The 11625-nt window shown below is 34.8% G+C and overlaps 1 protein-coding gene across 1 annotated transcript; it reads left to right on the forward strand.

The window, feature by feature from the left end:
- The first annotated feature begins 2346 nt into the window (after nt 1-2346).
- Nucleotides 2347-8970, forward strand: LOC116017312 (dolichol kinase EVAN). Its single transcript, XM_031257872.1, has 14 exons — nt 2347-2827; nt 3248-3360; nt 3515-3703; nt 3930-4034; nt 4909-4979; nt 5068-5148; nt 5262-5476; nt 5665-5854; nt 6036-6101; nt 6340-6428; nt 6515-6629; nt 7948-7999; nt 8077-8177; nt 8522-8970. Exons 1-14 carry the CDS (start codon nt 2634-2636, stop codon nt 8633-8635), a joined length of 1695 nt encoding a protein of 564 aa, XP_031113732.1. The 5' UTR covers nt 2347-2633; the 3' UTR covers nt 8636-8970.
- The last annotated feature ends 2655 nt before the right edge of the window (nt 8971-11625 follow it).

Below are 11625 nucleotides of genomic sequence, written 5' to 3' on the forward strand. Positions count from 1 at the left end.
GTATTAACTACTCCGTATTAAGCATGCAATTAGTATTCCATTAGGAAAATGATTATGTACTTCTTAATTGATACAGAATTGGATTCAGAATGGAAATTGGAATTAAATTCTTTATAATTGTAATAAATTTAAGTTTAAAAAAAAAGTCTCTTTTGTTTAATGATACTGTATATAACAATTGAAATTAAAATAAAAATCTATATTCTATAATACATATACGAATTAAAAAATAATACACATCTAAATTCTAAGAAAAGTGTCCTGACAACTATGACAAACTATTTTATAGTCACTTTTAATTTTCATTCTTATCTTCAAAAATGGCAAACAAAATGCTCTTCAATCCTTGTCCATTGTTATCAATACAGTATATCACAAAGTACCATTGTAATTAATAATATAAAGTATTGAAATATAAAGTTTCAATTAAACATGTGTACTGTTCAAACAGGTGCCACACCCTATCTCAAAGGGAAATATATAGTGAAGATGAGTGCTTATAGGCTTCTTACTATAAGTATCAGCTTACTGATGATCAAATTAAAATTGTCATTTTGTAGTATAATTTGGGATCATATTCATTTTAGACCTAATCAAAGTGGATCCACTTCTTCTAACTGAGAGTTTAATTTGATACTCCATTTGTCCCATTTTACTTGTTATGTTTACTATTTATTGGTCAAACTAACTATTTCTTTATTACTTATTTTTCTTTAATAAATTCTTATTATTTTTATATTTGATTTTTTTTTGTGTATAATAGTACTTTTAATATAATTTCTAAATATATAAATTTTATATACTAATACTATACTTAATATTATGCAAAATTTGAGCTAAAAACAACGTATGTCAGGTCTCGTTAATCGAACTAGAGAAGCAAAATTACATTGTTTGGTATAGAGTAATAAAATTATTGGAAATGGGAAGGGAATAAATAGTATAAAAACTAAAATGTCCTTGCGTAATAATAATACTAATAACAATTAAGGGTATAAATATATTTTTCTTCATTTTTCCTTTAATTTCCCCGTTGAATTGCAATTCATATAGGGAATGATATGAATTGCAATTCAACAAAATGAGATAATTGCAATTCTCTCAAACTAAACATTGTAATCTCTATTGTCAAAGAAAAACATTGCAATTGAATTGCAACTACATTCTACCAAACACCCAATTAGTGATTTTAGGGGAGATTGTTGCAGCTCTAAAAACTGAAGCAATGTTTTTTAACAAATGGAAAGGTTGGTTTTTGAATGGTCCTCTTACAATCATTGGTTTTTGGATAGGCGACAACAAATGGTTGTTGGAGAAGGCGGTTGTTTTTTTATGGCTACTGGCGACCGAGACAAGTCGCCAGCGGTTGATTTTTGGTCGAAAATGGTACCATAACTATAGTGACATGTTATCATAGGTAACTGACCGGTTTTTGAACTTCATTGCACAAAAATAAAATATTAATGGGTTTAATTACAAATTTAAAAGGTTTAGACACTTAATTAACCTTTAAGGTTAAGTTGTATGACTTATTTAACCATTTTCCTTTTTTTTTTATAGTACTACTGACTCTGTTATAATGTACTATTTGTTTATGACTACTTTATCAACTTATTGAAGCACAAAAAGTTACTATGTGATTTTAATAGGACTAAATTAGTATATTTATTCTAAAAAATGTGGGATAACGGTTAAATAGACCCTCAAACTATACTCAATTGTGCAATTAGGCCCTTCAACTTAAAAAAACTCCAATTAGACCCTCAAACTTGTTATTTTGAAGCAAATAAACCCTTTAACCTATTTGTAACCTATAATTGCAGGTCAATTAAAATTTCGGCCAACTCCAACAATCCCCCAGCAAAGTTCCGACAGACAAGTCAACCATCAACCACCGACAACCGTCACGATTGCCGGGCGTGCAGAAGGTTGGTTGCCATCTCCACTGACGGAGAAGGCAACCAAGTTGGCCACCTTTTGCACGGCCGGCTGGAGAAGGCGACCAACCTTCTCTGACCGAAAGCCATCGGCGACCGTCACGGTCGCCGGTGGTTGATGGTTTGACTTGTTCGTCGAAGTTAAGCAAAAATTCTAGTTAACCTGCTAGAGGGTTTATTTGTTACAAAATAATAAGTTTGAAGGTTTAATTAGAGTTTTTTGAAGTTGAAGGGCCTAATTACACAGTTAAGTATAATTTAAACTTTGAAGGTCTATTTGACCCTTATCCCACAAAATTTCAATAAAAATTGGAAATACTTTAGGATTCAGGGTGGTTTACCGACTGAAAGGGAGTGAAAGCTAGAAAGAGGATACGAATATCCGGGGGCGGACATATTCAAGCGAAAGCGCGTGACCAATGAAAAGTTAGGAAAAACGTAAATTGACGTGGTTAGACTGTCTGTCAAGAAGAGAAACGATGAAGAAGTCAGTATTGGGATGCCAACTGCTCATGGTGCGCGCCAAGCCCCCCTAACTTCCCAACTTCCTTTTGAATCTTCTTCGACATCACGCTATATGCCTGCCGATTAAATAATTAAATGATTCTTTGAATCGTAGAATCCAATCCTAGAGTTTCAATTTTGAGCCCAGGGACAGAAAAAAGAAGAAGAAGAAGGAGAAGAGGGAGAGGCGTTATGGCTTCGTCGCCGTTGTTTACCGGCGAGAGAGCCGTGGTGGTAATATTCGTGGCTCGGATCGTCTCCTTGGCTCCGTTATCTATCCTCTACGAATCCATTTCTCTTTCTATCCTCGCTCTACTCGCTCTCTCCGTCGAGATCTCCGCCGACGACCACTCCCCCACTCCTCTTTTCCAATTCTTCAAAACCAGGTAGGAAATGGAAAATGAAAGAATGCAATGTGCAATTCGCCACTATTATTGTTAATTCTTCGAAAATTTTGGTGTTAGTTGGGGTTTATACACGGATTATCTAGGGTTTTTGTTTTTTTCTGCTATGAATTTTGATGAGGTAGACTGCGGCTGCATGCTGAATTGGCAATTTAGTTTTATTATCCTTTTAGATTGTAAAAAATTTCTTTCTCCGTTTCCTGGAAATTTGGGTGACTTGCGGTAATTTCGGATTATGTTTCCCCCCAATGAAATTTAGCTTACTGAAAGATATGGGGAAAGTGTACGCGTCTTTTGTTATATGAAGTTTGTTCCCGTTACTCTCTTTTGGTTAAATTGTGAATAGGATTTTGTTTCCTTTGCATTTCTGTTTTTGATATATGAGTATTTGGTTATGGTTAGGCCCGGAGCTTCATCAGGAATATTTCTGGGGGCAGTAACGCTACCTGGGCTTATGGTTTCAAAGTTGATTCAAATGTCAAGAGCTCTGGCACTAGGTGAAGTTGGAATTGAAGGTAATCTACCTGCTTAGGTCATGTCTCTTTTACAATTGCTAACATATAACCCACAGAAAAGGTCACATTTACTGTAAACTTGTAAACTATGGTTTGATCATATTGAATTACAGCTGATTTGTAATCTATAAGTCTTTTTCATATATATTCACAGAGCTGGAATATCTGAAAGTGCAATACTGGATTACCTCTGCAATTTGCTTCAGTGTGCTAATTTTCCTCTGTCTTGCTCTTTTCCGTCAACCACGCTGCAGACATTACATCAATTCTTCCTGTATCATAAGCTGCATATGTTTGTACATAGGAGTCTGCTGTTTCTATTGTTCTCTGACATCTCATGGAGGTATGTTCCCCAACCACCATGACTGTCTTCCTCTGATATTGATGGGTTATTGATCGTGTCAAAACTATTGACAAGTTCATTTGAATTAATTTGGTTTTGGTTGAGGTGTTTAGGAGGATTGAAGCATTCATTTTTAACAGATTTTCCTCTTTCTATTTTCGTAGCTCAACCGACAAGAATGCAGATATATTCACTTCTGATGCTTTTGAATTCATCTCTTCTGTAGGGTGGAATGCTGCACTATTGCTATTATGCCTCTCTTGTCATGGTTTTGCAGCTGTGAAACTAATTGTGAATATCCTTGATACTTTTCCGGCATGTGCTTCCATTGGTAGGCCAAGTTACTTTGTACTTCGTATTTCCCTATTGGAAAATACTATTCCATGTATTATTGAAGAAATTTCATATCATCAGATCTAGCTACTTTCTCTCCATGCGCACAAGTGAATGTTGTGAGCCTTGAAGATAACACATGCCATCTAGTTGAGATGTAACATCAGAAAATCAACAGTTACTTTCTTTTTAATGGGCTTAGTATTTTTCAAATCTTTTCCTCCTTTGAGTCCGGGTGGGAGGAAGAATACTGATTGAAAGAAAATCTTTCATTGAAGTATGTCTTCTGGAATCGTAGTTATACTTTTGGCATATAGGCAGCATCATCTTGATGTCAATATATAAAGTGAAGCTATATTCCATTGAGGAAAAATTTTTCTGGACTCCATGACTTCCGTGGATATAGGATTAGAGTATATGAACTACTTTTAGATGGATTTACCAGTGATCTTAAAATTAGAAGCATGGAACATGGATGATGGATCTCTGACAGGCTGAGAAGAGCTGATTGGGCTGGAATTCAGCTGTCACCTTCATTGAGGCAGCTCTTTCTCAGATTTTATATTTCCTTGTCACTCATAACCTTTTTCCTTGAACATTAGCTTTTGATTTCTATCCAAATTTTCATGGAACTATTATAATGAACATTAATTGCTTTATTAAAAAAATTGCGCCAATGTTCATGTCTATTTGTTTTTGTAATTATCTTTTCTTTACATCAAGTTATAATGATATGATCTTATATTTCTGTGAGTTCAGAGTATTCTAACTTTTTATTTTCTCAACCACCAGAACTCAAGTTAATCTTGAGGCTGATCGCTTTTGATGTGATAGTTTTAATGTAAGCCTTACCAAATTCTATCTCTTCTTAGGAGAAGCATTGTTGGTAACATCTGGCCTTGTTGCTTACCTTGGAGACATGTGTGTGTATACTGCTTCTAAGGCAAGTGCATTAATCATGCTTTATTCAATACTCAACTTTAGATTGGTGTGATTAATCTTTTTTAAAACAGTAAATATTCTTTGAGCAGACTCATGGCTACTCTCCTATATCAAATACGGCCTTTAAAATACATTATATATCAAGAAGCGAGATCAGCACTATTATTCAGGTATTTGGCAATTATTTTAATTGCCACTGTATCCTTTTCTCTAATTGATTTAGAGGGAAGGGCTGCAATTGATTTGACATTGACAATTAGAACCCTTCTCATTTTATCCACAGGGAATGACTATTGGCCTTCTTCTTCTCCCCATGCTGTTTAAATCTATTCTTCGACTTTTAGAACACTTGAGGGTCTTGTCATACTCTGGAGACACAGCAGATAATAGGATCCAAAGATCTTTTTTATTCTATACTTCACTGGCATTTGTTTTGGTTGGGATTGTTCCATCATGGATGCAAGTTGTTCAAGATTTTGGGATGCACCCGTTCCTATGGTAATCTTACTTACAATTCCCATAACATTTATTAGATGTGTGTGACTGGGTTTCTGCTGCAGTTATTATATGCATTGCGTGATGTACACTTACAAAGACTTCGTTAGAAGCTGATATATACAGTGTATTTATATTGAATAGCTTGGGGCATGGCGCAGCATGGTTTTCTTACATCTTCTGTTTTTCAGGGTATTTAATTTTGTATTCTCAGAGCCACTAAAGAGGCTGTCATTATGCATATATTGGTTGGTTCTTATATATGCATCAGTTATACGGTTTTACAAAATTTCAAAACACAGTAAGCTTGAAAGAATCCTTCTTCGGAAATACTATCATCTGTTGGCAGTGTTGATGTTTATTCCTGCTCTAATATTTCAGGTAATTAAAGTTCAAAGTTCTTGTTAGTTGCAGGTTATTTTTCAATAATACTTCTTTTATTTTTCCTTCTTGCTCAGCTCTCCCTCTCTTACCTTTTCTCTTGCTTATTCCCCATTTCAAAAAATACCTAGCTCCTCTCAGAAGTATGTTGACCATCTCTTTTCTTTCCCTCTCCCTTCAGCCAAAATTTCTTGATCTGGCATTTGGTGTAGCTTTGGGGGTTTTTCTGGTGTTCGAAATTATACGGGTAAGTGCACATTACACATTTTTACTTGATCTTTTGTAGTGGTTTTAATTGTATGGAATTTCAATTCTAGCAACTTCCAAAGTTGGCTAGAAAGAGGCATCTTTCAAGAGTTATGAGTATGAATTAGTGAAAGGAGATGTTTTTGTTTTCTCTGTTTTGTCATATATTAGTTGTCTCTAATTTTGGCACTGCTTGGTTTTAAAAAAAAAAGTTGCATAACCATTGATTTTCTGGGCAGATTTGGAGAATTTGGCCATTGGGGCAGCTTTTGCACCAATTTATGAATGCCTTTACCGATCATCGTGACTCTGATCTTCTTATTGTCAGGTGTGATGTTTTCTTTATTGGATTGAGTCATTTGTAACATGATCTTCTCATTAACCAGAGTAACTTTTCCTTATGTCACCATTCAGCCATTTCTCACTGTTACTGGGGTGTGCACTTCCAATCTGGTTGTCTTCTGGCTTCAATGATCGACCACTAGCCCCTTTTGCAGGGATCTTGAGTCTTGGAATTGGAGATACAATGGTGAGAAAGCTGATTTTCTTCAATTCTACGATTTTAGTCAGTATATCCATTTCTTTTGAGACAAATTTGTTGTTTGTGGAATCTAAGTGATTTGACTTTTCTTAGTCCGAATTTAATATGTTTAAGCAATGCATTGTTATGGACTCATGGCTTTGTTGCTGACCCATCTCTGCACTTCTTGCTTAAATAGAATTTCATATAACGCATGGCCTGCACTTTAGTTCACATGCATTTAATGAGTAGAAATTTGAATCATTGGAATAGTTTATGTGATATCAAATATCAAATATGGTGCTCTATTCCACACACTTTTATGAGTCTTCTGGCATTTGAGATTTATACTGAGCCACTGACTTTTGAAATGGTAGCTCAGTTGGTATTTTTAAAATGAGTAAATACCAGTCAAGGTCCTCCGAGTTTGGTGGTTTCGCCACTTTTAGTCCTAAACTTTCAATCGATCATCTATGATCCTCTGAGTTTCAAAACGCTACCACCTATAGTCCTAAACTTTAAAATTGACCATTTGTGGTCCTCCGAGTTTTAAAATGTTACCAACCGTGGTCCAGCCGTTAATTTGTTCAGTTTACACCGTGTAAATGAAGGTCAAAAATGCCCTTTCATGTTATTCTTTCATTTTTTAAGTGAAAATATAGCCTTTGGGCCTAGCAATGCACCTGCTTTCTTTCCAATTCTTCTTCCCAAAACAATTGTCAATTCCTTCACAGAAGTTATGGTATCATTTATTTAAAAAAAAAAAAAAAAACAGATGCATTTGCTATGTCCAAATGCTATATTTTCACTTAAAATGGAAGAATAACATGAAAGGACAAAAAAAAACATTTTTGCCTCTTCATTTACATGATGTTGACTGAGCAAATTAATGGTTAGATAACGGTTGGTAACATTTTGAAACTCGGAGGGCCATGATTGGTGACATTTTGAAATTCGGAGGACCACAGATGGTCAATTTGAAAGTTTAGGACTAAATGTGGCGAAACCACCAAACTCGAAGGACCTTGGCTGTGGTATTTACTCTTTTAAAATTCACTTTAAGAGGAACTGGCTAGAATTCAAATTTTCAAGAGTGAAAAGTGAAAGTCTTGGAAGAATTTTTAAAAACTCTTTCAGCGTTGCTTACCATGTTTCTTAGGCAATGGGAAGGTGCTCCTATAGAGAGAATAAGATAAATAAAATCATATCTACTTGGATCAGCATGCTGTCAAGTACCAATCAAAATGAAGCCACATGTGGTTGTTGAGTTTACCGTCACAATCAAAATGCCTGTTTTACACTAAATCAGTAGTGATTGTTCTTGCAGGCATCACTGGTTGGTCACAAGTATGGAGTTCTGCGTTGGAGTAAAACTGGCAGTAATTCTTCTTCTTCATCCCTATATTTCTTCTGGTTGAAATACATAGCATGTTAACTAATTTATTTATTTTATTAGAGAAAACAATTGAAGGAACCGCCGCTGGTATAACTTCTGTCCTAGCTGCATGCTCCATTCTACTTCCACTTCTTGCAACTACCGGCTACATCTTCACTAAGGTCTCTTGCTTTATCCCTCGTGTGCAAATATTTCATACTACATCAATAACGTTGTTCACATTTTATAGTGATTTAAAAGAATAATTTCATGCAGCTTTGTTGCTTAAATATTTTTGAAGAGGTTAAAGTATACCTCATTTAGACAAGAATTTGCCAACCCATATAAAAAGGATATTCAACACTTGAGTAATGTTATATACTACTTTAGTTTGAGCAACTTGTTCTTTGCTACGAGAATGGAATAGAATTCTCACATGGATAATTGGCAAAGAAATTACAAAAAGAAATATATGGGAAGTGCTTAAACTTAGTATTTAATTCCATCACTGATCTTATATCTGCAGAACTTGTTCTCTCTCCTTTTGGCCGTGACACTTAGTGGTCTATTGGAGGCATACACAGCTCAACTAGACAATGCCTTCATACCTCTAATGTTTTACAGCCTCCTGTGTCTTTGAAGTCCATCCTAGGGTGGAAAACTTGTTGATCGAAAGACACGAACACTCAAATCTAGTCAACAACTTTCTCGAGATTTATGGCTTGCTGCTGCTCTCCCCTTTGTGAATATCACTGACATCTAGTTACTAGGCATTTTTCTTAGTTTGAAGAGGCCGAAGTTTTGCAGGTTCAGTATACTGATGTGAAATTTTTTTTCGTGTTCTCTCATAGGAAAGATGAATTAGGGCTAAGTAGTGATTGTAAAGAACATGAGAAAGGTATAGTAAATTTCCACTTTATTTGTTTTTTTAGTTAACATAATATAAATCAACATCAACATCTACATTTTCTTTTATTGATTTCTTTTTACACAACAAAACAAAGTTGTACTATTTATCAATGACCTTGTGGTCTAGTGGTACGAAGTAACTCTCCCATATGGGAGGTTATGGATTTGAGTCCCAGTAGGGGTTGTATTGACTCTTTGTACTAAGTTAAAAAAGTAGTTATGAACCGATACTATATTGTAACAGAGTTAATAGTACTCAAAAAATATATCTTTTATTTAGTTTAAATAAATTAATGGATCATTTATTTAAAATTAAATTTGTAGATTATCAATATGTCTTTCAAGTGGATTGCGAAATTTCCTGCTGTTGTTAACTATTAACTTTTATATTCTCTGTAGTCTCTATAATGGACTTTGTATAGAATATTAGAATGTTATCCTTGTTCAGCTTGATAATTAATTACCATAGTTGATTATAGATTAATGTATACAAAGGGTGCTGGTTGATTGGGTTTACGACAAATATCGGAGCCACAAATAGCTTCTTGGCGGAACTTTGGGGCTTCCTGGAAGGACCGATCATCGCCAAAAATCGAGGGTTCAACTTTATCATTGCGGAAACAAATTCCGAAGTCTTAGTTCAAGCTCTCGACAAAGGACCGAGGGGAGATCCCAGCGGGTTCACTCTTAGCTTGGACTGTTATTCGCTAATGAATCAGTTCCAGGGATCAAAATTACGGATGTGTTATGAGAAGGTAATCAGTGTGCCGACTTCCTAGTAAACATGGGGCAAAACTCGACTTGGGGCACAACGGTTCTTGATCAACCGCCAGATGGACTAAGTGATTTTCTGAATCGTGATGCTATGGGATCGTCTTCTTGTAGGCCGAGATAATTTTTGGGACCTGTGGGTCCTTTCACTCACCAAAAAAATAATAACTATATCAATTTATTAAAAAAAAAAGGATTAAATTGTTTACAAATAGCAGGACTAAAAAATAAGCGATAGCTATAAGAAAGAGTTTTTAAATGAGATTGTTATAAAAATACACTTTAGAAAAAAATTAAGAGTGTACTTTTGTTCATGGGTTTACACACCAGAAATGAGAATCAAAATCATACTTATTGTTTGATTGACAACTTTTTAAAGCAAACTTATGAGATTTGATTACCCCTTCAATTAAAAACCACATTCTCTAATTAAAAACATGTTTCATTCCATCTTATCCCTACTCATTTGTCACCTTCCGATTTGTCGCCTCTTCACTATATCCCTCAGATTTTTGTTCTGATTTTTTGGTCATATTAGTGCTTTGGATGTCATTATATTAAGATCAATTGCTTTGATTGTTTATTTTTGTATTTTCAAAACCTTTATTCTCATTATAGGATGATACATAACCAAACATAAATATTAGTAATCATCCAATTACACCCTACTGCTAAACATGCAAAATACTTTTACCAAAATTGATTATCATTACCAAGTATTTGATTCTCATTCCATTCTGATTCCCATGTACAAACCAAACACACCCTAATAATTATTGGCATGCCCAACCTATCGAAAAACATTCAATCATAATATGGATCAACAAAGTGCAAAAACCTTGAGACTTCTTATTTTGTAATCAAGCTACATAAGAACCAATAGTACGTGAAGCATAGTGCATAGAAAAGGGGAATGGGCAAAACAAAAGCATTGGTCTAAAATAGAGTTTTACTATGCATACCCTTAATTTTCGTACTCCATCACTTTTACTCCCGTACATGATAAGTTATGATAAGATATTTTCATTATGCGAATCCTATTAAGTGTTTAAATCAAGAGTATGAGTGTGTAAATAAAAGTTTGAAATATAATTTGAGAGTAAATGCAACATTTTTCTTTAAAATAATGTTACGAAAACAACTTTTTAAATTAGATTGTCATGAGAACCTAGCTACCTAATCTCCAAAACATCTTTCAAGGACGTATGGGGCATGTATGCAGGGTCCTTCACTGCAAATAGCACTAAATAACCCAGCAAACAACGGGAGTGGTGCAGTAAGGGAACACGTCTGATCCCATTGTTTTTTGTTTTTGTTTTTGTTTTTTTTTTTTGTCTTTTAGGTTTCCTCGACTAATAGTAAAGTCTAAACCCCAAGCATCCATGCTTAAAGGCTGCCGGAAGTGATAAATCGCGAACTGTCCTATTAGTCCCTAAGTTCTCATTTATTGTTATTAACTTTATCTACAAGGAATTTTCATCATTTTTTTTAATTGGTCAAGGTCTTTCAATGACTCTCAATTTCTCAATGAGATTCGAACCTCTACACTGCTGGCTACTGCTATAGCGAGGCTGATCAAACTAACTAAACTAGTCACGTGAGACATTTAATCTCATAGTTATTGACTAGGGGCTGTATAGCTTAAATTGGCAGTGAAATTAAATACCTCTCTGTAGAAACATTTTTGGGCACAGTTGGTTTCATATTGTAGTAAAAATCTCCAAGTGTCAAAGTCCACGACAGTTGCTATCCCAAGTGCACTTTGGGTGAAAGCCGCCTTATTATTTTAACCGGAAATAGACTATAAGAAGATATACCAATCTATGTTGTTCATATATAACTGACTGGTTCAAATTAAGAGAGTCAATAAACACTTTCCACACAATTAACTATCCAACCAACTCAGGAATTGCCAAATAGTAACTTGATTTGCTTCAACATTGTGTCCAC

This window comes from Ipomoea triloba, chromosome 4 (genome assembly GCF_003576645.1).
Source record: "Ipomoea triloba cultivar NCNSP0323 chromosome 4, ASM357664v1".
NCBI classification, from domain to species: Eukaryota; Viridiplantae; Streptophyta; class Magnoliopsida; order Solanales; family Convolvulaceae; genus Ipomoea; species Ipomoea triloba.

Excerpts from the sequence above, each read along its gene's own strand:
- LOC116017312 (XM_031257872.1), top strand. The coding sequence starts at position 2,634 with ATGGCTTCGTCGCCGTTGTTTACCGGCGAGAGAGCCGTGGTGGTAATA. Across the intron at positions 3,704-3,929 it reads TTCTCTGACATCTCATGGAG|GGTGGAATGCTGCACTATTG; the intron begins GTATGTTCCCCA and ends TCTCTTCTGTAG. Across the intron at positions 4,980-5,067 it reads GTGTGTATACTGCTTCTAAG|ACTCATGGCTACTCTCCTAT; the intron begins GCAAGTGCATTA and ends TTCTTTGAGCAG.